Consider the following 26,575-nt stretch of genomic DNA (forward strand, 5'->3'; position numbering starts at 1 on the left):
GGTCCCTTTCAACCTAGGTGATTCTATGATTCTGTGATGCCTGTTAGTACAGTACCTAATACAATGTACCAGACTCTAGAGGAATAAACACAAACGAAATGAATAATAAAGCCCTAGTGATGCCAGAAACACTTTTTGGGTAGATATGACTCATGTCCCTCTTATTTCATATTTATTCAACTTTGACTTTTCAATTAATCCTAAGCCACACCATTTATGAACTTCCTGCTCCAAGGCAGTATTTAAAAATGGTTTTACTGTGTGTAGAAGGAATGAGCTTAATATAGTTACATAAACTCAGTGCAATGATTACTTTTTTCTATATTCTGAATATATAAGGGCAGACCATAAGTCTTCCTACCAGTTTGAATTCTTTTTATTCTGCCTTTTTTTTCTGTGTCGCATGCACATACGCATGTAGCGTGTGTGTGTGCATACCTCAGAAATAATTCTGATACGGAAACTAACTGATTTTCTTGGGCTAGCAGAAAAGTCAGTTAACTTTAAGCAAGCCAGTCGAAAGCGTGCTTGCCAGACTTCAAACAAATGAGTTACTGGAAACTAAAATTGAGTACAAGGAATTGGACAAGTATAGAGCAGCATAGAGGAGATGTCACTGAATATTTTTTTTTTCTTATGTGGAGAGACAGCTCATTACTGCAACAGTTACTGTTTTATTTGCAAAACAACTTGCTCTAACTGGAATTCAGTCCTGCATACATGTTATTTCTGTTGCAATGCTGGAAGAGCCTTTAGGCCAACTAGTAAAAAGATGTCTTCGTATACTCAAAAAGCCACTGTGATGAAGTACACTCTAATTCAAAGTTTGTGTAAATGTGGTGGGGTATTTAAATGTACTTACAATGATATTTAAGTGGCAGTCAAGGAGTCAGCTTGACAGAGAACTATCAAACGAAAGCAAGGCAGTCTTTTCTAAGCAATAAAAAATATATTGTATTATTACCATATTCAGAATTTGAGTTCTCTCTACTTCAGGTTGGTTTTGAATCTACAAGCAGGTGGACCTCCCTGCTTTTCCTCATGCAAATAATAATTTAAGATACTGTAATGAGAAGGTCTGTAACTAACAAATTCCTTTTTCAGTTTGAGAGTGGGAGCAAGTATCCATTCACCTGAGCAGAATGGCAAGTGTTGTATTTGGTGCATCTGTTTAGTGGACCAATATATGCTCTGTTTTCCCCCAGGAGTGTTTCCCAAATTACCGTTGGTGTCCTGAGCAATTTAGTTCCCGCACTGTATCTGTGGTGAATCAGAGACATTGGTTGGAATGGATCTCTGGAGGCTATCTGGTCCAACCTTTTGCTCAAAGTAGGACTGTTGCCAACACTAGATAAGGTCAGCTGTGACACTTTTTTTTTAATCACCCCTTGAAAACCATGACACTCTCTGGGTAGATGGCATCTGTGCTGCATTACCCTTCAAGAGAAGAAATTTTTCTCTGATGTCCAGTCAGGACCTTCCAAGCTGTGACTTAAGGCTTCACCCCTTATTTGACTATCATTCGCGCCTTCAGCAAACTTGTAATTTGTCTCCCTGTCCAGAGCACGTAGGAAAATACTGAACGGTATCTACCCCTATACTGACCCTTGTGATATTCTGCCTGTTACTTGTTGCCAAATGGCTGTCGAGTACTTGATTATTAGCACTTCAGCCTGTCAGTTCTGCAAGTTTTCAACCCGTTTCAACAGTCCGTTCATGCAGCCCATATTTCCTCAGCTTACAGATGAGATCATTGGGTAAGGATTTTGATAAGTTGGTCTTACTCAAAGCTCTTTAAAGTGCTTATGAAACAGGTGATATTTGCATTATATTTGAATGCTTAGTTATTAGCATGTTATTTGTTGTATGTGTGGCTTTGTTTTTTAATGGCTGGGACTGGCCTACAGAGAAAGCTCAGTTTGCCTTCTGTGAACTTCTGGACCCTGAAAGCTGAGCTGCTGGGCAGTCAAAGAGAAGTTATTTCTTCTTTGGAGGCAACTGAGTACTAGGAAAGACTTCCAGAATGCAAAGTAGGAAGGGAGAAAGGTTAAGAGAGGAAGAAACCTGCAGCGCAACAGCGTTTTGGGAAGAGCTGGGAGCAGAAACACAAGCTGCAGAGATAGTGGGAAGAGGCTTCCCAGGGAACCACGGGGCAATGTGGCGAGTTTCGTGCAGTGCAGGAAGCAGCTTTATTATCGCTGGATGGAAAGCCGCCTGAAGGGTAACCCTTCTATCTGTGAGGATGCAGTAGACAGGGGTAATTTGCTTCCAACTGTGTTTCGTTTCTATTTTCTCACTGTGAGACTTCTGTATTTTAAAATGTTCAAATCCTAGTCTTCAGTCGCAGCCAACTGCATAATGTGCTACATCAGCAAGAGCAGAGCCAGCCAGCTGATGGAGGTGATTTATTTTATTTACTTGTGAAGCAGCATCTGGAATAGCATGTCCTGTTTTGGGGCTCTTCTGTACAAAAAAGGTGCAGACAAACTGGAGAGGGACACTGAAGGAACACATAACACGTGAAGAGGCTGTCTGTGGGGGCTGGGTTTGTTCAGCATAAGGAGGAGAAGACTAAGATTCAGGAAGGATCTAGTCCTCGTTGTCCTCAACTCTGAATGAGTGTCTGTAGGGAAGAGAGCCAGACCTCTGGTGCACAGTGCACAGGTGCACAATGAAAGGACAGAAGGCAGCAAATACAAGTAGTGATGTGGGAAATTCTGACTGGATATAAGGGAAAAACAGTTTTCACAATGGGTAAGCAGTGAATCAAGCTGCTGAAGGAGGCTGAGAAACCTCCATCCCTGAAGATTTTTTTGGAATTTGACTGAACAAGGCCCTGAGCAATCTGATTTAACGTTGAAGCTCTCCCTGCCTTGAGTAGGAGGTTACACTAGCTGACCTCCAGAGGTCCTTTCCAACCTAGATCGTTCTGCTGTCTCGTAAGTCATACGCTTATATGGCACTTTATTGGTGTATCCTGGAAAGTAATGTGGTTTTATGTACATGGGTATTCATTTGCTCTTTGACTTTTGAAGATCATTCAGCAAAGTCAGTATTTCCTTTGTGCTGTGGTTCTCTTCATAACGGCTTTGTAAAGCATTTAATCTTTACACGCGAACACTGTGGCAAATCTGCGGAAGAAAACTGCTTCACTAGATGTGTCTGGTGTCCGCTTTTTTGTTGTCTAATTGGCAAATGTAGAACTCCCTCCCATATAAGCTGCCATAGATGGAACATGGTTGGTTGCAAGGCTTTAAAATCATGCTTTCATTTCAACTGCTTCCTGGCCCTTCTGTGCATTGTTGTTCTCACAGATCAGGAGATCTCATTCTTTGCATTCCTTCCCGCATGACTGTGAAGAGATGGAAAATGGTTAGCATCATTCCAACACCAACCTAATCTTTTTTGTGTTGTTGATAAAATTTTAAATTTTTTGCATGATAGTGGCTAAGTACTGCGTGCTTAAGTTCTTACTTCTTGACAGCCTCTGCTAAACAAAGCTGTCTCTGGATTGAGATCTTGAAGGTGTGGGTCTGTAAAGGGAAACGGTTGTATGTTATGTGTATGGGAATGTGGCATTTCAGACTAGTTTTTAATCTAGTTTAAGTTCTCTGGACTGAAAATGCTCATTGTGGTCCTTGAATGCCTCTTCCACTTCAATTTTGTCCAAAGAAATCCAATTTGCACACTCAGCCTGATCACTGGTATAGAACAAAGTGGGATAGGTGGGGGTTTTCAGGAGGCTCGCTTCAAAAGCACAATCCTGATCTCAACTAAATGCAAATACTGTTGTATATATGAAATGTATTGAAGTTGAGATTTTTCTCACCTTCTTGGGGAAACTTAGAATAATAGAGAATACCTGGGGCCATATTAGCATGATTCTTAGTCATGTAAACTCCCTCAAACTCCTGGCCAGCAGGTCGAAGGAGGTCATCCTCCCCCTCTACTCTGCCCTGGTGAGGCCACATCTGGAGCACTGTGTCCGGTTCTGGGCTCCCTGGTTCAAGAAGGACAGGGAACTGCTGGAGAGGGTGCAGCAAAGGGCTACCAAAATGACGAGGGGACTGGAACACCTCTCTTATGAAGAAAGGCTGAGGGAGTTGGGTCTCTTCAGTCTGGAAAAAAGACGGCTGAGGGGGGATCTTATCAACACTTATCAATACTTAAAGGGTGGGTGTCAGGAGGATGGGGCCAGGCTCTTTTCAGTGGTCCCTGGGGACAGGACAAGAGGAAACGGGCACACACTTGAGCATAGGAAGTTCCACCTCAACATGAGGAGGAACTTCTTTCCTGTGAGGGTGGCAGAGCCCTGGCACAGGCTGCCCAGAGAGGTGGTGGAGTCTCCGTCTCTGGAGACATTCCAAACCCGCCTGGACGCATTCCTGTGCCACCTGCTCTGGGTGACCCTGCTGTGGCAGGGGGTTGGACTAGATGATCTCCAGAGGTCCCTTCCAGCCCTATGGTTCTAGCGATTCTATGATTCTAAACGTTTTAAAAGAAAAATACATTTTTGGTACACAAGTGAATATCCTATTACTATGGATTATATTCTGATCTGTGCATATCTGTCTAGTGGAGCTACTGAACAGCCATCCGCAAATAAATTATTGTGCTAGGATATGCTTAGTTGAATTTCAGACATGGAGAGACAGAATAAAAAGCAGAGGGGACAGAAAGGCAACTAACGGGGAGAAAAAAACATGTTAAAGATGGGGTTTGGGTCATTCCTTAAATGATAGTGTAAAACATTAAATATATGGGAAGTCATGCTTGACCAACCTGATGGTGGTCTGCGATGAGGTGACTAGCTCAGTGGATGAGGGGAAGCAGTAGACATTGTTGAATTTAAGGCCTCTGACACTGTCCCCAGTAACATCCTCATACACCAGCTAATGAAGTAGGTACTAGATGAGTAGACAGTGAAGTGGTTCGAAAAGTGGCTCAGCTGCTGGGCTAAAAGGGTTGTGATCAGCAGCACAAAGTCCAGCTGGAGATAAGTCATTGGTGGTGCGCCCAGGGGTTGCTACTAGTGCAGCATCTTCATTAACGACTTGGATGATGGGAGCGAGTGTACCCTCAGCGAGTTTGAAGACAATGCAAAACCAGGGGGAGTGGCTGATAGACCAGATGGATGTGCTACCATTAAGAGGGACCTCAGCAGGCTGGAGAAATGGGCCAATAGGAACCTCATGAAGTTCAGCAAAGGGAAATACCAAGTCCTGCCCCTGGAGAAGAACAACCCCATCTACCAGGCTGTGTTGTGGACTGACTGGCTGGAAAGAAATGGCCCTTGAATTCCTGGTGGACACCAAGTTGAACATGAGCCAGCAGTGCAGCCTGGTGGCAAAGAAGGCCAAAGACATTCTGGGCAGTATTCCGTAGAGTGATGGCAGCAGATTGAGGGCAGTGATCCTTTCCCTTTGCTCACTCCTATTTGAGTGCTGTGCTCTAGAACTAAGAGTTCTGGGCCCCCCAGTACCAGAGAGACAGACATGCTGGAGAGAGTCCAGAAAAGGGCCATGAAGGTGATTCAGAGACTTGAGCATTGTGTAAGGAGAGGCTGAGAGGACTGGGACGCTTCAGCCTGGAGAAGGAAAAGCTCAGGGGGATTTTATCAGGGTGTATAAAGACCTGATGGGAAGGAGTGAAGAAGATGAATCCGGACTCTTCTCGATGGTGTTCAGTGAAAAGAAGTGGTGGGCACAAATTGAAAAAAGGAAATTTCATTTAAATATTACAATAAAAACCATATTTATTACAATTTTTTTAAGGTGGTCAAGTGCTAGCATAGCTTGCCTGGAGAGATTGGATTCATTATTTGAAAACTGACTGGGCATGACCCTGAGCAACCTGCTCTAGTTTGACCTTGCAGAGCACAGGGGGTTGGACTACGTGATCTCCAGACTTGCCTTCCAGCTGCAACTATTCCCTGATTCTTACTTGTCTTTCTCCCCTTATAGAAAGAGTCACAACTTAAGACTGTTCTTATAAAGCATGCCTAGAAAAGCTCTGTATGAAGTAGAATTGTCTTGGTAGATTCAGGAGTGTTGGTATGCTGATATCAGACTTCTCCTAGTTCATGTTTGCCCACACTTAAATCTGTCATTGCAGACCAATTAATTTAAAATGGTCAATTGCTTGTACTGATTTAAGTCGTTAGAATCATTTCATTGCACAAATTTGGGCACTTCTTTGACGGGCACTTCTTGAAGTTTTTACCCAAATTAAGATCAGGCTCTCTGGAAGTAAAATAGCTTCCAGCATGTCTTCAGTTTAGGTTATTAGTGAGCTCCTCTCAGACTTGGATTTGACACTTTATTTCCAATTTACTGATAAGACTTTGTGCCTCACTGTCTCTTTTGGTAGGAACCATCTTTAAGTTGCCTTGGATCATTGCTCTCTTTTTGCCTGACTTCAGTCACCAGCACAAAAGCTGGAGTTGATTCAGCTTCCCAGTTCTTATCTGGCTCCTTAAATCCAGCTGGCCTGTTTTAATAGATGCTTACGTGTGCTTTGCTGACAATGTAAAAACTCGAATGACTGAAACCAAACTCCTATTCCTCTTCTGATGTCTTTTTTTGTTCTTTTATGCTGAATATGTCACAGTATCTTTGCCCTGATTCCAGGTGACAGACCCAGACAATCAATCTAATTTTACTTATGCTCAGCAAACTTCAGCTTTAAGAACTATTCTTTCCCCCGGCTTCTATGGCTGAAGGAATGTATCTGCTGTAATAATCTCTCAGCTGAGTTGACTATGTGCTGCTTGGGTTTCATGACTCCCACGCTTTCTCCCATACTAATTCATTATTCAACGTTGCTGTTAGGCGTCTTCCTTATGAATCATTGTGACGGTGATTCTGATGTGTTGAATGATGCAATGTGGTATGAAATAAGATTGAGCGCAGGCTTCTTTTTTACCCCTCCAGCACTGACACTCTTACATATTCATGCCACTGTTTTTACAGTTCTGTTTCAAGTTTATCGCCACCTTTGTTCTGCATTTCTTTCCTCCCATACTTAAAAGACGTTTCAAATTACTCTTATCCTTTTCTTTCCAACAGCAATGCCAATTGTGTTGCCCTGTTAGCAACCCCATAGACATCTTGGAGCGTATTATTTAATGACAAGTGTATATTTGTTTGCTATGCCACTATAACTTTTTTATATATTTTTTTTAAACTCTAATGAGTATTGAGCTGAGGTGTTGTGAAGTGACATAATTTGTCTTTCTTTACCTGGAAGTATACTGCTGCTGAAAGCTGGGATTGCATCGGCTTTTTCCAAATGCTCGTTATATTACCTTACTTGTGCTGCTGGTCTGGGATAAACTTGTAGTCCCAATCTTGATCTTCCTTTAATGACTTTGAGCCATTGGCAGTTTTCATAGAATGCAATGGGCTGGAGGGGACCTCTAAAGGTCATCTAGTCCAGCCCCCCTGCAGTCAGCAGGGACATCTTCAACTAGATCAGGTTGCTCAGAGCCTCATCAAGCCTGGCCTTGAGTGTCTCCAGGGATGGGGCCTCCACCACCTCTCTGGGCAACCTATTTTTGTGAGAACCTGTCTGTTGCATGGGTTGTGCGTGGGTCGTCATTAATGTGTCAGATAAAATGACTACTAATAATCCATTTCAATAGAAGCGGTATTTATAGCCTTCCACTGGTCTGATAGTTCCTCTGTAGGCACTGGAGGTAGTGCTGTCCTCTGCTACACGTAGAAGTTCCTATACCAATCCTGTCTTCTCTGCGTTAACAAACAGCTTTCTGTCAAGCACTGTGGCAGATGATTTATTATATGCGATCCCCCATTTATTTCCCTGAAATAAACCATACTAGACAAAATCTATTAAAGATTCCCTTCAGAAAGAGGCTAAATTCAAACTCTTGCTGCCTTTTGTAGCATTTGAGTGGATGGATTGCAATGATCTTTTTCAAAAACTCTTCCAAAAATCTCTCGAAGTTGTGTAGGTTTGTGCTTGCCTATCGCGCTTCTACCTATATTTAAGAAAGCTGTGTTTGTTCTTGGCCTGTCATGTGGGTTTATGACTTGGTGACCCAACCCCAAATTGATCAAATTTGAGGTTGACCTAACCCTCTGCCTTTGATTCAAGGTGAAAGTTTCAGATGTTGGGTTCTGGGTTTTTTTTACAATTTGTAAATAACGCACAAAAACAAGAAAGCACTCAAATAATGAGATACCAGAAGTAATGTAAGAGCCAGGATGACGTGGTTAGAAAACTTTACTTTGCATAGACAGGATGTAGAGGGGACACAGGAGTCTCCTTTTCTCGTTCAGCCATTTTCGGTGGCTTCCTGCGTTGCAGCAGATTCTGTGCAGTCATAAATGGAGAAGGTCTGAGACAGTGGAAAGAAAGGAGCTTGGCTTTAATTCTCTGTTATCTACCACTTTGAAAACTGAAATCTCTGTCAGAGATCTGTTTCTGTTCTTTCATTTGAATTTAGAACTTCATGGACTTCAGATCACTCTTATTTATATAAGCTCTTCTGCAGCGTTCTGTTAGTTAACAAATTCATGTTGAAAATAACAGCACCTCTAGCTACCCATTCACCAAAGCAAATAATACTTCGCTTCCAGACAAAGCAAATTCTGTACATCTGAATTCTCCATCAGTATTACACATAAAAAAATTACAGTCAGAAATATAAACTAAAAGAAAAATATTGTGTTAGCTGCAGCATGCAACTATCTGTGGATTGCAAAATCACTGTTTGAGGATACAGATTTTTAAACGGTGGAAAAGATACCACCTCATTCTTCTGCTTCTTTAAATTTATTCTTTTAAAAAAATATTATTTCTCTGCTCAGCTTTTGCTCTAGAGTTCGTGCTAAACTAGTTCTTAACCTGTAATCCCTTCATCATTTTAGGGGCAGAAGGAACTACTTTTGATTTTGCACATTAAGCTTGCATAAATGTTTTACTTCCAGAAACTTGTATGGTAATAAATAAATCAGTAAAAATAGTTATTCACGCTCATGTTTATCTTAACAAAATGAAGACTTTATTTAGCAAATTGAAATACAGCCATTGTCATAACTAGAGAATGGTTCAAAGGCATTAGAGGAAAAGTCAAAGATGCGGGCCATTAAAATTTAAATAATTTTTCCGGATCTTAAATTGGTGTGTTTAATTAAAAAAAAAAAAACAACAAAACAACAACACACAAATCCAAAACTGTCAATGCCTTGAAGATTCTTTGTGGCATGATTTTGTACTTGGTAACTAACTACTTTGCCTTCCAGAAAAGCTTTTGTTATCTATGTGTTTTCAAAACACCCCGAGGTATTTGGCCCATCCCTGGAAAGATTCCAGGTCAGGTTGGACGGGGCTGTGAGCAACCTCGTCTAGTTGAAGATGTCCCTGCTTATGGCAGGGAGGTTGGACCTTTAGAGGTCCCTTCCAGCACTTCTGTGATTCTGTGATATTTAGTAGCTTTTGAACATTCATTTTACTGTTTTGCAGCTAGCCCACATATAAGTGGATCTTAATATAGAAACCTTTCTCTCTGTCATCCACCTTCTCTTTTGTATCTTTTCAGAAACAAGGCAGTGAGTTTGGGACTATCTTTATGGATGTCAGAATACTTATCTTTATGAATGAATGTCTTTTAGTCCCTGTTGGTTTATGATGCTGTTAAGGTGGGATTGAGAGACTGTGACTGTACCTTGCCCTTGTTTCCTGACCACTGTGCTTCCTGGCGCGTAGCCAGAGAGCAGACCTGATGAGAACGTCTTTCGGTGGTTAGCAAGATGCCCTTTTAATCTTTTATGCGCAGATTTTTTTAGACTGTGGCCATCGCTACACCGAATGTGATGCCTTGAAGATTTCAGTGGCCATCCCTTAGGACAGTCTAATAAGGCGCAGACCTGCCTTGCAACAGTCTGCAACCTGGTATAGGAATTGTTTTGCCGGAGAATTTGTTCTTTTTAAAATTTGCTTACTGTATATGGTCTGGTGCATGTCCCTTCAGAAATCTGGCTGCATTCTTTTGTGTATGTAAAATATTTTGTAAATAGCAACCAGACATTACAATAATATTTTAAAATGCTAAAAGAACATTGACGGAACAGGAAATATATAACTCTTTTCGTCGCTCTGTCCAAAAGATAAGAAATTATTTTTCTGTTCAAGTTCTAATTCAGTTATCTTCAAGGAATGTTTCTTGGCTTGTGACTGTCGTCAATTACTTCCTTCTGTCATAGAAACATAAACATGCTTGAGATACGCTTAGTAATTTAGAGTGGAAATAAATCTGTATTAGCTGCAGAGCATATCCTTTCCATGAGAAGTGGTTGCTGTCACTGGATAGCATCCAGAGTTGCGAATAATTTTTAGCAGTCTTTTAAGAAGTAATTTAAAGAATTGTGACCACCTTTGGTTATGGGCATTTTGGAGACTGGGTTTCTTGTTTAAGTTAAGGAAAACAGTGCCATGAAATAAAAGTTCCAAGTATTCCTTTGAGAGCAGGTGGTACATCCAAGATGCCTCTTGCTCTGTGTTGTAGTATTTAAGCCTAATTTTATCTCTGTGGCCTGAGGAAACTGTAATATAATTGGTGGTATCTCAGGTGAACTGAAGCAGAATTTTGCTTGTCCATCATAAGTTGGAAGGGTGAGTATGAAGTTCTGACTATAAAAACTCAGCTTATGGCTAAAATTTATAGATGCTATTTTAGAGTTGCATATGAAATTATAAATTAATACTCGTATATTTGTCTTTTCAACAATGCGCAAACAACTACCTTTTTGCTTTATGCTGTAAAGAAAAAGATTCCTTTCCAGAGGAAAGCTGTGAAACAAATAGTGATCTCCTAACTAATATGATGTCAAGTTCGTATTTTATGGTAAGCATCAGCACGGAGCGCTTTGCATCCGAGGGCATAGGGTGGAGAGCAGTGTTTTCTTTTAGTGAGACTTTTTTTTCCCTTCAGCTGGGATCCTGTGCCTTATGTGAAAACTGAGGCTGTTGGATTAACGCTCAATGGTTTGAAACTTTTGGATTTTGAATGCTTCAGTGCTGGCATTCTTCCTCTTTCTAGCTTATTTGCATTGTTCTAATATAACTGACTAAAAAGCAAATTAAGTGATCTATAGCTATGTGATAAACTTTAATAATATAAAGGAAAGCTGTAGATTCTGTAGCAGAGCTGTATCAGTAATTGTTCTATGAATTGATTCACATAAGTAGAGCAGAATATTACCTTGAGTTCTTGGTAACAAATTACAAAAATAATCAGCAGATTAAGGTTAAATCATCAATAAATATTCTCAGCTAATTTGAAGAGTTTACTTGTGAAGGAATATAAAATAACTAAATGTACATTGCCTGATGATGAGATGAAGGTGATAAGGTGAGCAAAATTCAGAGGGGAAAATAACTGGGGCGCAAGTGGTCGTGATTAGAAATGCAGAATTGAGTAGTAGGTAAATTCATATTGTCCTAACAGATCATTTTAACTACGGTCTTTGTTAAAGAGAGACTCCTCACTTGGATATCTAAATCTAGCTTGGACAAAATTACAGATGGACTGTGCTATAGAGAACAACTCCACGTCAGATTAATGGGTCTTCATCTTTGCGTCTTCACGAGCAGAAGTTAAAGATAGTTGCTTTGGGATTGAAGTTATGACTTTGTGGAATTTTTACTTAGCATTTTCTGAGATCTAGCAATTAATTTTCTTTTTCATCTTTGCAATTTGAATGTTTTAACATAGTTTTGTTTTTTTTTTTCCTTAAATGGTGATTAAACTGGTCCATTGGGCTCTACAAACTATCTTTAACTGTTAAAGTCTGGCTGGGAGCAGGGGCAACTAAGAAGTCTTAAAAATGGCATCTACAACAATAAGTTCAAGTATGCTTGTCTACGTAAACGTGGCTAGTAAATTGTTAGACCGGCCTGAATCTGGCGGTGCTAAGCAGTATTTTCTCCCAGCAGTTCCTGGGTGTGGGTGGAGCTCCACAGCAGTTGATCTTCCCCGGGGGCTGAAGACAGATTTCTTCTTTTGTAGGCCAAGAGCACCAGCCCAGATGTGGACTGTTGTGTGCTAGTTGGTCGCCAAACGAAGCTTAGAGTATTCCTGGTGGACTTAGTTTGCTGATGTAACTGCAGATACAGTTTAGGAAGCAGTCCTAGCTCCAAATGTATGTAGCCACTGAATTTGAAATCTTCAAAAAATTAACCAACACATTCCTAAAGTCGAACAAGTTCATAAGCTGGCTTTGCCTGGATGTAAAGCAACAGGAAGACCATAAGAAGCTATAAAATAAATAAATAAAAACCTGAGGCTAAGTGTCTTGTTTCCAAGAAAACAAGAAGCTTCACAGAACTTCATAGAAATGTTTGTTTCTGTTTTTTCAAGTCTTTACAGGGACTCCTGATTAAAATCAAGTTACCTAAAGTTAAACGAAAAAAGTCAATACAAACAAAACCCAAAAGCTAAAGTAACAGCTGAACTGCTTTAGTAGTTGGAGTCAGTATTTGGGTTCTGCACTCCTGCCTTTGAAAAAAAGCCTCTTAAGAAGACCCTGTTGTCTAGGATTTTATATATAATTAAGAGGCTTTCCAAAGTAAGGTGGTGAGGAATGGCATGTATGCCTTGAGGTCTCGTCTTAACTAACGGTTTGCATCTGCCACGGACGTTGTATGGCACGTGCAGAACTGCTGCTTCAACTGCAAGTATGGCTGATACCATTGTTCAAAGGTGGGAAAAAGCTGCGCTGACAGACATAGAGGCTTCCTCTGTCTTAGGCATTTTAGTGGTAGGTCTAATTTGGCCAGAATATGTAGTGCAGACAAGACTTCCCAGGGGTCTGGATGACTCGACTCGGAAATACTTTAGGTTTTTTTCTTGAAGACTATCAAAACAAGAATGAGTTAGACTTTTTGTATGGAAACGTTCTTCTACTAGAGAATGTTTTGGTTTGTGTAATAGCATACATTTGGGTTCATTGTTTGCAGCTCCACGTTTCAGAAGGAAGCTGTTTGTTTAAATATAGATAAGTTCCTTTGAAATAAGATCAATTTCCTGTAACTCACTTGTATTTTTTTAATGTATCTGCTATTTAATTACTGTCAATTTAATATTGATGATGCATTGTAACGCCTTTTTATTAGAGTGAACCAATGTGTAGAATGACTAAATGATTTGGAACTGTATTAAAAGCATGTCTTCTGAAACCACTGTACTGATACTTCATGTGTGAGATGACTGTAAGGGAAATATCTGTTTTAATATTCACGGAATCACGGAATCTTCAGAGTTGGAAGGGACCTCTAGAGATCATCTAGTCCAGCTCCCCTGCTAGAGCAGGATTGCCTAAAGCACATCCCTCAGGGCTGCATCCAGGCGGGTCTTGAAAATCTCCAGAGAAGGGGACTCCACACCCTCCCTGGGCAGCCTGTTCCAGTGCTCTGTCACCCTCACTGTAAAGAAGTTTTTCCGTGTATTTGAACGGAACTTCCTATGTTCTAGCTTGTGCCCATTGCCCCTTGTCCTGTCGCTGGGAACCATTGAAAAGAGCCTGGCTCCGTCCTCCTTAAACCCACCCTTTAGATACTTGTAAACATTAATCAGGTCCCCCCTCAACCTTCTCTTCTCCAGGCTAAAGAGTCCCAGCTCTCTCAGCCTTTCCTCATAAGGGAGATGCTCCAGTCCCATAATCATCTTGGTTGCCCTACGCTGGACTCTCTCCAGTAGTTCCCTGTCCCTCTTGAACTGGGGAGCCCAAAACTGGACACAGTACTCCAGTTGTGGCCTCACCAGTGCAGAGTAGAGGGGGAGAATGACCTCCCTCGACCTACTGGCCACAGTCTTCCCTATGCAGCCCAGGATGCCATTGGCCTTCTTGGCGACAAGGGCACACTGCTGGCTCATGGACAGTTTGCTGTCTACCAGGACCCCCAGGTCCTTCTCCTCAGAGCTGCTTCCCAGCATGTCCGCCCCTAACATATACTGGTGTTTGGCATTCTTCCTTCCCAAAAATAAAAATATTTTTTTATTTTATTTTTGTTAATATCTGTTTAGAGCTGTATTACACTTTCATAAAAACTACTGAAATATTGAGTAAACTGGGAGTGCAAAGCAGAAGAATGGAAGACTGGGTCTGGTCCTGGGTCAATGGAAGACTATTTCTCAAGTCCTAGTTGGGAAAATAAGCCTGTTCTTTAGGGAGAGGAAAAGAGGGAAACTAAATCTGATCTCTTCTGTCCTCGTATAAGATGCAGGCTCTTAAATAGGCCATCGTGGTTGCTTTCGTCTGTTTGTGAAATCATGAAATCAGCCTCGCAGGGAGCAACTCAGATAAAGACATTTTATAGATACATTACACGTTCACTGATATTTTAAATTACTCAGATTATTGTTTTCCCCTGATCATTAGTTATGTGCTGTAGGGCAAAAAACCACACCTTCCTTAACAGATTTCAAATTTCACTTAACAGCCACTGGAGAAGCTTTATATCTGACTTCTGTGTCCCATATTATCTCATCTCCATCTGTCCTTTGAATGTAAATAAAAAAATAATAGGGAGAATTTGTCAAAATGGAAGATGCTGTCTTCTGTCTGTAATGAAGACAAGAACGGATATTTGCATATGATAAATTTTAAGTATCAACACTATTTTATTTTTTTTTTTGTCTGCAGTTGGATTAAGGGATTAACAGAGGGGACTATCTGGTTTAAAGTGCTGCAGCAAAATAAATACCCCCCCCTTATAATATTAAGATAAAATAGCAATTATGTAAGAAAGCTATTATTCATTGCTTCATTATTTGCTGTCTGACTGCATGCTGTTTGACAGTTTACTTTTTTCTTTTTTTCCCTCTGAACTGGACTGCTTTTGCTGGCTTGGCAGTAAGCACTGTTCTCTCTCAGCACAGCTATTAAATCTCTCACCTGCGTGTCCTGTGCAGAGCTGCAGTCGAGAGATAAGGTTGGTCTCTCTCGCAGCCGCGAGCATTGGTATTCCAGGCTCTTCTTTCAAGGGCATTTTGCTGTGATGAAGCGTCTCAAATGACAAGGAAAACATACAGGCATGTTAAATACCCTTGCCAGTCTGAGACAAGTAAGGGTAAATGGAAATGATTTAAAAATGCATTTTGAAACTGTTAACAGAGATCATGAATAACTGTAAATCATGTTTTTTAGGCAGGAGTATTACAGGCCTATCCCAACTGGCGTCATCCATTAAATAACATAATGGAGAGTACCTGTTTTGCCCATCTTACACTTAAAATCCAAATAAAATACAAGGGCTCTGAGCCCTTCTGCATGTGTACTCCTGTGTGTTCTTCATCCAAGGTCACAAAGGTTGTTCCGTGAAGAATTAAATCCATCTCTTCAGCGTCTTGCTCCTGTGCCAGCCTATGAGCACCTCCATCTTCCCGATGGGAACTGAGAAGGTGCCTGCGATTTTTGGAGTTTCTTGCAGCTCTCAGAGCATTGGCCTGGCATCCTGTGTGCGTGGCAGTCTGACAGAATCTATGTGTGACCTAGCTTTAATTCTGTTTTCAGGTACTTTAAGAGTAAATATATGTAAGCACGTCACCTGTTTTGCAGTCTTTTATAAAATTAAAGATAACGTAAAAATCTATCGATTAGAAATTTGCCTGGGAAGTCTGTTTTACACGCGCTCGTTAACACTGCCATACATCTACACCATAGGTAAGTATCACCGTTCTTATCTTGCCATTGAAGACATTAAGGCACAGTGGTAACATTACGTGTAGGTTTCGGTTCAATGCTTAAGTTTAAATGTCAGTTTATACATATGTACATATGGACAATGTTTAAGTTTCTGTTGTAGTTGCTAGAAATCTAGTTGGCAACCAGTGGAGGTTAGATAGCAAGTCAGCCTGTCCTAAATGACACATCAAGTGACCGACCGGTCGTCAAAATCCCACCCTAGAGTCCGTGGAGTGTATTGAACAAGAAACATTCTCTTGCCCAAACAGAGGTGCTTAGTGCTGATTTAAATATATTAAAGCATCTCAGGGCCTCTGGCTGATGGTTCAGAAGAGAAGGGTCTTCCAGAGGTCCTTTATCATGTTTCCATGCATGTGTCTTGGATACCCTAAGGCATCTCACGTTGCTTCAGCGTGGATAGCTGCTACAATGAAATTAAGTCCCGAATCTGTCTCCAGTAACGGCAATGTGTGTACCAGGATGTGGAGATCTATGTTTAGTTCTCTTAAATTAAAACTGAAACCTGGGCGACTTATCTATGATACTGTGTAGATAGACTGCAAATAAATTTAGCTTATGCTGCAGGGTGATGATCCTCTTCTGTTATCAGGGATTCATGTGTGTGTTGTGTATTCTGGGGCATGTCATCTGTTCACCGAATGAATCAAGGACGTCCTGAACTTCTGAACTGTGGCAGCTCATTTTATGAGAGGGTTCTGTAGTCTAGAACTACAGCAGTTCTTTATCCTGCGTGGATCTGGCACAGGGAAGGATCTGTAACCATTTCCAGTCGGCAGAAGACGCATGCACCGATTTCCACCCCCTCACACCTCCCCACGTATACTTGGAAGCTAAGGACTATGAATGATACTCCCACGTTAAAAGTAATTGAACGATTCTGACTCAGAGTTGAAACTTGTATGTAGCTAAATGAGGCAGCAAAATTATGTTGGCTAAATGACAAAGTTGCTTATTCAGTCACTGAAGTTTTCTCATGTTATCATACGTGGGTCTTTGAGTTGCTTGATATTTATCTTTAATAAAGGAGGCAGAAATCCTTCATGATGTTTATGATTTGTTTTATTTTCTGACTCCTGAACCCTCAGATTCTGAGATGTATAAGTGTGACTAACAGAAAATTATTACCTACAGAAAAGCAAAATATCACTTATAATACAGACAAGTTACCTTCCAAAAAATCAAGGCCAGCCACGGCATGGTTCAGCTAGGGATCTTCCAAGCTCTAGAGTTTCTGCATGCATGAGGAACTTATTGATTTAGTGTTACTCTAAGTTTAATTAAACTTCTGTTTTCTTTTTTCTCTGGACAAAATTCTGTGTCTTTAAAAATCCTCAAATCATGGGAGTGATTACTTTTTATTAGAAGGGCGGAATCGGAGTCCTTTTTTTGCCACAGTTATTGGTAATTTAGAGTTTGTAGAAACTTTAGCTTGGCAGTCAAAGTCATCTTGGAAAAATGAGTGGTTTTGTAGCTGTTGGATAGTTCATTGTTCCTTATTTATTGTAAATGCTAGTTACATTTTCTATCTGAAAGATGTTTGATGTGTAATTAATCTGTTTATCATCTTTGGGGGGGGTCAAAAATGTTCTGGATGCTCCATTGTATATCTTCAATATTGCTGTGTTCCATAGCCTCAGAAAATTCATGGATTTTTGATAGTAATTTAGGACCTAGGAAAGGATAAGTCGGTGCAGATAGGCTTCCTCTGGCTTAACGTGCTCTTGTTTCATTGTTGACTCTCTTCCTGGAGAAGTTTGCTAATGGACGTTAATGGAATCTCAGGCTTTTTCACGTATTACAAAGGGTATACATCAAGATTTAAAATCCTTACAACATTGTTAAGAGAGGCATAATGTAACAGAGTAACATTTGATGGCCATCCTGTTTGTGAATTAAGAGTGGGAATATTATTTCCAGGTAACGGTGAATTCATCTAGCATGGTGATCCTAGCTCATAGCATCCGGTAATGTGTTTTATCTCGTTTGCGTTCACATCTCCCTTAACTTCAGACATCTCTCTCTGAATTGTGTCCTGTAAGTGCCTTTCACCCTTCAATATATCCCAAGCGTAAACTGCAGCGTAGCTAGAGGCGAGGATCGCTCCTCCCCTTGGTTCCCAGTTCTTGGCCCAGATTCTTCTGGTCTGATGTGTTGCTGGTGTACTCCTCTGGCTGGATTTATCTGTTCCTTCCATCCTTTTGGGGGTAATCGACTTCAGCGCGAGTCAGTGCTCACTGTCGTAAGGAAAAAAACAATTACGCATGTTCTTTTTCCTTCTATGGCTGAGCTGAACCCTACTCAGCCTTCAGTATTCCACTTTCTTTTAATGTCTTTATGAAAGACCTCTTTGAAGGAGCTAACTCTGCTCCTGAAGAATGTGTCTGGCTGGTCTTTCTTATCTTCTGCTGCAGACAGGAACTGGAAGAACTGTCTTTTATCTGGGCTTTTTTTCTCTTACGTTACTAAATTTTTATGGGTTTTTAAAAGAATTTATCTTTTACAATTCTATTAAAAAATAGGATTATATTTGTAAAAGTATGTTTGCAGCGACAGGTATGCAAAGGAGCTCGGTTTAAATACTTTTGACTTGTGTCGTAGGTTGAAAGAGGTTGATAAAGATGCACATCATTCAAAGCATTGGAGTCAGGCATGTGAATCTATTTACAGTGTTCCATTCAAGCCGTCAAAGGGTCACTGATGTAGGGTTTCTTTTTATTGTTCTGGATTCCTACAGCGCCTTAATATGATTTGCACCTGCAAGCAAAGCTGCTACAAAAATAATCCATCTATAACTAGTAGTAATGAGCACAAACTTCACCCAGTGAGCAAAAAACATCACGTTTGCTTCTGAATTTAGCTGGTATTTATGGTTGCAACGTGACTGATGTTACTGTGAGGTCCAGATACAGTGAAGTTTCCCTCAGGCTAAATCCGTTGTAGTTTGCTTGCAGAAGGACGGTCAAGATTTCGTGCAAGTTGTTCTAATGACTTGACAGTTGAACTTGAAAAGTCTTAAATCCGCGGTATTGTTTATGTGTATCAAGCTGAGCCATAGCTATAGCTCTGGTAGCACTGGAGAAAAACAAAACCTCCACGCACAGGAGCAAAGGTTGTAGAGCAGGACTGCATTATTCCATGCGCTGTACAAATCCAGAATGCAAGATCGTCCCCGGCTGGAACAACAGCGCTTATTTTCCTTCTGATTTGGGGAACTTTTTGTCTTTTTGAAGGGGATTGCTGATTCATGTATAAAACTTGATCATCAAGTGTTAGTCATCAGAGAGCCTAGTGATGCTGTGGGATTACGTTGGTTCTTGGGAAGGAACAATACCACCTGGAGTCACGTTTAATCAGTATTATTCTGAGTTCTAGAACCTGTTTGATGGCTATACATATAACTGTAAAATCTTGGTATTTCCATACTCAGCCCAGATATACAAGTGGGTCTCAATTGCTCTTAAATTCACTCCCCTGAAACATTCACACTTAGTGAATAGCACCCGTTTAATTCCATGCACAATTGTTACTATGGACAAAACCTGAGATGAACTGAGAAACTTCTGAATGACTGCTAAAAACTCTCTACGTTCTCCCCATTCTCAGAATTGGTGCCTGTGGCCTTAAGCCCTGTGTAAAATTGTTAGGGGATGACAGTCATAGAATCATAGAGTGGTTTGGGTTGGAAGGGACGTTAAAGATCACCCAGTTCCAACCCCCTGCCATGGGCAGGGACACCTCCCACTAGACCAGGCTGCTCCAAGCCCCATCCAGCCTGGCCTTGAACACCTCCAGGGATGGGGCATCCACAGCTTCTCTGGGCAGCCTGTTCCAGTAGAGCTATATACTTTAGGAAGCACTTAGATTAGCATTCTAGCTCAGGCTCTTTTCTTCTGAAGTTGTCTTCCACCTTCTGGGCAGATTGCATAAATCAAAGACTCGATACGCTGGGCTCACTGTGAATGTGGGTTCCCTTCAGATGAACCTAAACCGGAGGATGCCTCCAGGACTGCTTCTACTGGGCTGCTGCTGGGCACCAGCCCACCGGGCGTACTAGAGCCAGCCTAAAATGATCCCTCTTGAAATAGGTATATTGTTCATGTCAGGGCCTCAGCACCAACTGTTCTACTTGAAAAAATAAAATAAATATCTGCTTGTTTTGGTCAGTATTAGTATTCTATATGTTGTCTAGCCTTTAACTTTCAGGTGAAGCTTTAAGTTTTATATATGATCCATAAATCCTCCGGCTTAGCACCCACCAACAAGAGAGCGGCTTTCCTGCTCCCATGTTTGTACAAAAGCTGTGATTTGTGATGATTGAAAGAGTAGGTTATTCGACTATGCTGAAGTGCATTATGTGTCTATATCAATTTGTGTTTATTAAGTATGAGACTTTAAAATATGCATGAAATATGGCTTTATTTTTTTTTTCTTGTGAGTTTGCTGAATTGAATTTAACCAGACCATTTAAAGCCAGAGTTAAGAATTGTTTTGAAAGAAATTGAAAGGATCTTTCTCTAAATTTCATTGAAAAACATGTCTCCCGATCTGGAGAAAGCAGTCAATATCAATCAATTTTAAGTTATCCGATAATAATAAAAAAAAAAATATTAACATTAGATGGGACTGTAAGGAATTGTAGAGTGCCCTGAAAAAATTCTCACATAGAATTATGTCTTGATTTCAAATGAGAAGTGAGTAGTAACAAACAGAATATGACATATATTGAAAGACAGAAGTTGAAATACTCAAACTCTCTGTAGAGTTCCTCTGTTAGGTAATCTTTGTTTTCGAGAAGCAAAAACAACTACGTTGTCTCTGCAAAGAGCTCACTAAAATACCCCAGTGAGCTGGAGTGGTTTTTAAGGGGGAAAAAATAGGTTATGCTTAGGAACAGGCAAGAAGAAACAAGAAATAAAAGTAATTGTGATCTCAGTAAGGCTTCCTTACTCAGACGGAGTGGAAAAATTGCAATGATTCTATCTTGAAAGAAGATGAATAGTAGAAGTCCAAGAATAATCATGAAGTGGAACAGGTAAGTTCGCACACCACGTACCAGTTTTCATAAGAAGATTTAAGGAGGTGGGCTATTGAAATTGATAGGTGACAGTTTTAAAAATTCAAAAAGGAAAGTAATTATTATGGAACTATCCAGCGTAGCTCTGTATCGTAAGATCTTTTTTCCGTCGCTGCTATGAAACCACACTCAGGCCAGGCACCACTTCGGATGCTTTTCTAAACCTTAGGGATCAGCACAGTCTTAATTCTTGATCTTTTTCAAATGTTTGTTATGTTTTTTTGTCCTGTCGGTCCCCGCTGCTAAAAGTTTCATTAGGCTCAGATATACGTAACTCGTCTTTTCTTTCAGTGTTTCCTTCCAGCTCTTTGGTAACCACTTCCCAACTTCTCAGTTTGCTGATGACGTGATTTTTCCATTGCTGCCTGCTTGGAACCTCAATCAGGCATCTTTATGGCTTCTTTCTGATATCACATATATGATACTCAAATGTATGAATAAAAGTTCCTCTAAACATGCACAAAAAGGTCAACTTCAAATTCTTTCAAAAAAGTCTTTTCCTATGGTTTATGAAAAAACTTGACTGATGAAGCGACTGGTGTTCAAGACAATTGATTATCATGATAAACCATATTGATTCATTTGCTGCCTTGTACTACCAAGTACTATCAACATTTGTTGATCGGGATAGGCTTAATTTGGAAAGTCTTTAGTGCTGGGATGTGTTTCTGGCCTGGTTCTGGACCTTCGTTTGTGGTAACTGCTCAAGGGGCTACTATAAATGGAAGTGAAAAACTGGGAAAATACTTTAAAACTTGGAAAAGGATGTTCTGGTAAGACACCTCAGCTTTTCTGTATCGGCATCTAACCTTACTGCCAGCTGGTGGGGGTCAAGAGTGGAATTCTCAGCAGAGGTTGTTCTGCCATCGGCTGATCTGGAATTCCCTGCGCTCATCCCATTTACGGTGCTGGCGAAAGTAAACCAGGGTGGTTTGAGTCTAATCTGAAGCTGCTGCTGCTTGTAGGTGTCTGAATGCACAGTTTTGGTGGGAAGCGCTTGATATATTTTTCCCAGGTGTCTTCATTTTGAGTTTCATTAAGGGTAGGGTAGTCTGAAGGTAAACGGTGGTTCAGCGTACGTGTCTGAGATAGTCTGCTACTGGTATTTAAACTGCGTTGTCTAAAACTATGTGTGGCATCAAGGGAGGTGATGCAAGCTGCAACGCCCGTCAATGGAAGTGGAAGAGGCAGAACAGTCTCTTACACGGCGCTACGTGCTGCTGCTGCTGGGTTTTTATCGATACTTAAATATTTTATTTCTGCCTGTTAATCTGAGTTAGCCATAAATGTCCTCTCTAGGCCTGCAGCAATTAAAAGTAATTTATGGATCACAAAAATGAAACATTAGAGGAAAAATAATGGTGTGAGTCTGGGATAAAGATCAACTTTAGAAGTCCCAATTTTGTAGGTATTTTTTTTCTATCATTAAAAAATAAACTTGCAAACCATAACCAGACCACCGAGTCAGCAGGCGTAAAACTTCTTCACTTTACTTAAATCTGTTCCTTTCAGTTGAATGCTGTTACATTTGTGAAGGAGTGACCCTGAGGACAGGTGGTATAAAGGTTGCGTCACGTGAAGTCCTAATTTCAAGGGGGATTTTCGTGTTGTGTTCTTCGGAGGGGTATTGACTTCCAGATCACACACAGGCATCCCTCTGATCTTCCTGAAGATGAGTCGGAACGCGACTCGTGTGTCTGAGCGCTGGGATCAAATTTGCGGGACGTTGGTCGCTCCTGATGATGGGAGTGGATGTTCTCTCTAATCTCACGTGTGGCGTTACGAGGCGTGCTTTATTAAAAAAAGATTTAGAGCTATTAAAAGCAGGATGCTGAGGTTTTCATTGGTTTGGTTTTTGTTAGGGTTTTTTTTTTTTTATTTATTAGTGTTCTGCCATGGGTTTTAAAGTATAATAAAGTAACGAACGTTACCCTGAGCTTAGTGGCTTTGAGTGCTGGGTTAATTCACACGCGGAGTGGAGCTTTCAGTGTCAGGCGATCTTTTTTTTGCCAACATAAGCACTCAGCTGAAACAACAGCTATGACTCAGTTGCCAGCGAACGCTGCTTGAATTGATTCAGTCCGGGTTCAGATTTAGCACATAATCATGTTCAATTTGATCCACTGCGCTGCCTTAGAGATAAAAAGGGTTGAGGGGGGGGGGATAAAAAAAAAAAAAAAAAAAAATAGATTTAGCTTATGTCAGTCTTTGTGGTGATGTCATCGCCGTGCGAGATGGAGCAGCGCTGCTACTGTGCCGTGCCTGCTCAGTCGGGGGGTGTGCGAGGGACAGGCAAGGAGCAACTCCGATAAGTGCAAAGAGCTCGTGTGGGAAGCTGGCAGTTATTGCCAGCATCGAAGCAGAATTTTGGACTGTTCCATTGCAGTACTGAATTGAAGATTTTTTTTTCTTTTTTTTTTTTTTTTTTCCCCCCCCGCCTTGCAATCATTTGTTACTCTGAGGTTGCCTAACTCTGTGTACAAAAGGGGGGGATGCCAGCCCGTAGCATGGACTGTGATGTCTCCACTCTGGTTGCCTGTGGGGTTGATGTGGAGATTTTTGCCAACCAAGAGGTTAAGGTATGCGCCTACAATTCTTTTGTTACAGATGCTTCTTAGAAAAGCCTTTGGGGAGCAATAGGCATTTGTATGTAGCAATTCAGAATAAGGAGACAGATGAGATTCTGCTTCAGTAGTAAAAGACAGGCAGTTTAAAAAAAAAAATAAATCTATTAATTAGGGGAGAGAAATATGGGAGAGAAATGTGCCTGCTTTTTACTGTGTTTTGGTAAGCTGAAAGAATAGGCTAGTGTTTACTCTTTAATGATAAAAGAAATGGGTTATATAACTGACATCTGTGCATATGCATGTTTCATATTCATAACAAATCATTCATTGTTAATTTTCTCGAGGTATTTTTAGTCCCGTGTCACTTTTTAGATCAGCCTTACCGTGCATGTTATTTATCGATGTTGATAATCCTCAGATATTTTTACTCTCTTGAACAGTAGCTGTTTCATTTCTTTGGATCCAAATCATGTGTACGAGTATGAATTTTTTTGGTGAAGGGTTACAAGTTTGTAGCGAGTATTTTGGTGCATCTGCAGTGTAACAGAACACAAAAAGTTATGCATGTTGCGTATCATATGAATACCTCAAAAACAATGCTTAAATCAAAGGCTCGATATGCTGGGCTCATAGTCTCTTAATTAGACAACTGCTGTAGAAAAATCATTGTCTGTAATTGCTTAGTGTTGAAATCAATTATCTTTTTCATTTATTCTCATATTCCTGCGAGAAAATCACAGCAAATTAAGTTTGAAAGAGGAATTTTAAGTATGCTTTTCACAGATCATCTGAAAGAGCTCATAGGTGTCATACAGTGATATTCAGCAGTTTATTTAAAGGACAAAGATACAGACAACATTAGTTTCTAATCTGATTGCTCTGGTCTTAGTATTAAAAGAATGGAACGGGGAAAAAAGGATTTACAAATTGGAGGTTGAATTCTGAACCCCTGTTCTGTTAACTCTGAGTCAAACATTGAAGCCAGTGGAAATATCTGGAAATAAAACCACTTTCATTTGCAAGAAGTCATTATGATTTTTGTATCTCTGTTAGTTTGTTACCAGGTGATATCATGTATACTGCTTTTGTGTTGCCAGCAAGGGATTCGTCTTAATTTAAGGAGCTTTTTTTAACAGTTTAATGCTGGATTTAGAGATGAAATAGGAAATAATTCAGAGGAATGGTTCAGGTGACCAGTCGTGCCTGCATTGGGACATGTTTCCTGTAGTGTTTTGAAGTAGTAAAACATTTTGTCTGCTTATTTCTTCTTTTGTTTTTTACTTAAGAACATTTTATTTTATTTTTTAAATTTATGAATTACACCTGCATCGATATGAGTTTGTACCTGGAGCAATTGTCTCTTAGTGTCTGGTCCATGTTCAACATAAGACTGTGCAAGAAATTCAAGTTCTAGTGATCTTCTTGTATCCTTATTCATATAACAATAGCAATGAAAAAGCAGAATTTTTGGCTTCCATAAAATCAGCAGAAAGCTTTCCATTGACTTTGGTCAGACTTAGATTAGCCCGATTTAAGCTGCAGCATCTGGGAAGTGTGGCCCAGGAACACGGGATAAAAGAGAACAAAAGGGTTACAGAGACATTACAGGAATTGTAATCCCTTTCATGTTACTTGGACTGTCTGTACTTTGTTTCCTTTGGTTAAAACTGCCTTTTCTTTTTTTTTTTTCCCTCCCCCCCCCCCCTTTTTTTTTTCCGATGTCTGAATTAAAATGTTGAGAGGAAAGACTTTGGGTGTATTTACAATGGAGACTGCACTGCAGACTGCACTGCAGCTTAGAAACGGTAAGTCTACTTTGAAGTTGTCTGGCTTAGATGCCAGAAGCAGCCTGTCCTCAGTGGCCCACGCCTCACTGCAGACCAGTCTGCCCTCGGTTGTCAACAAACTGGGCTGCGGGAGGCCGTGCTGGGCTGCTTCCAGTGCTCGAGCCTGGGGATCTGGGCTGATCCCCAGCCCCTCTCTGCGCTGCAGGCTGCAGTGTAGGCATCCTTCTTGGGAAAGTTTCAGCGCTCCTGATGTTTTAAAGGTGGAGAGACCCCCCCCAGCTCTTTGCTCCCAGGAGAATTGCAGCAAAAATAAATAAATAAATAAATAAATAAATAAATAAATAAATATACGGGGGTTTTATCTCCAAAAGGGGTTCACTTCAGGGTGGGTTTTCTTGTTGACAGTGTGGTCACTGTGAACATAAAAATGTTTGACTTTGATAGGATGAGGGGAACATCAAGCTTTAAAGTTCAAAAGGAAGGAGGCTGTTCCTGAGAAGAGAAGGATGTGGAGGTTGAAGTTCAAAGAGCAAAAGCAAGCACAGAAATCCTGCCTTCTCCCCTTCCCCTCTTCTCCTTTGGGCACCCCTCTGCCCAGCCCTTCTGCAGGTCAGCTGAAAGGCACAAGAAGTATTGAAAACTGAAGTCTAGGCTATTGTCCTTTAAGTTTTCTTCTGCTATAGAGCTTTTCATGTAGGGGAAAGGTTTTTTTTTTTTGTAGGGAACCTTCTGGCTGTGTGAAGGGAATGTTCCTTCAGCAGTAAACGGATATATTAAAGATTTCATGATATGCCTAGTGCTTGATGAGACTTATTAAAATGAGCTATTAGTCCTGTAGAAGTAGTTCCCCAACCTCAGCAAGAGTTGTGCTTTAGGTTTTAGGGTATGCTTGCAGTGTAGCTCATTTTATTTCAGTTTAGGGTTAGGACTGGAGAAGGCTTTGGAGAAGGCCCCCGGCTGTACTGAGCCATCCTTTGCGGGTTGGACGCGCCTGGGCGGCTGCCTGCAGCCAGCAGGCTGGAGAGAGGGGCGGGCGGGAGTGGAAGAGCTTCTTACGTGTTTGGGCTGTAGAGCAGGAGCTCTCGCAGCAGGTGGTGGCAATGGTGACTCCTGGAGCTGTCACTCCTCCAGAGCAACGGCCCTTCAGTGCTGGGACATTCTTACAGAGACGGGCAAAGGCTGGGCTCAGGGCTTGGAGTAGAGGGAGCTGCTTAGCTTATTGCTGCTTTTCCGCCTATGCAAGTGACCTTGTTCTGTAGGCATTATGCTCTTAGCATCTGGCAGACAAGCTCGGAAATACTCTTTTTTCCATTTGGCCTCTGAAACAGGAGAGCGATTACTTAGTACTGAAGGCAAAGCTTTTTAGTTTCAGCGTTTGGAGTGGCTCAGCCTTTCAACAGAGGCTTGTATGGATGCCCT

General features: G+C 40.9%; 1 protein-coding gene across 2 annotated transcripts in view; it reads left to right on the forward strand.

The window, feature by feature from the left end:
* RCAN2 (regulator of calcineurin 2) overlaps positions 1-26,575 on the forward strand; it is a 95,162-nt gene that overhangs the window by 29,789 nt on the left and 38,798 nt on the right. Inside the window, exon 1 of one of the 2 annotated variants that reach the window (XM_074582042.1) lies at positions 22,898-23,381. The exons of the other annotated variant lie outside the window; for it this stretch is intronic. Within the exon in view, the coding sequence (XP_074438143.1) occupies positions 23,295-23,381 (87 nt within the window). The 5' untranslated portion in view covers positions 22,898-23,294. Of the gene's footprint in view, positions 1-22,897; positions 23,382-26,575 lie in introns of those variants that run through there. 2 annotated transcript variants of the gene reach the window in all.

The sequence above is a fragment of the Larus michahellis genome, chromosome 3, assembly GCF_964199755.1.
Source record: "Larus michahellis chromosome 3, bLarMic1.1, whole genome shotgun sequence".
Taxonomy (NCBI): Eukaryota; Metazoa; Chordata; class Aves; order Charadriiformes; family Laridae; genus Larus; species Larus michahellis.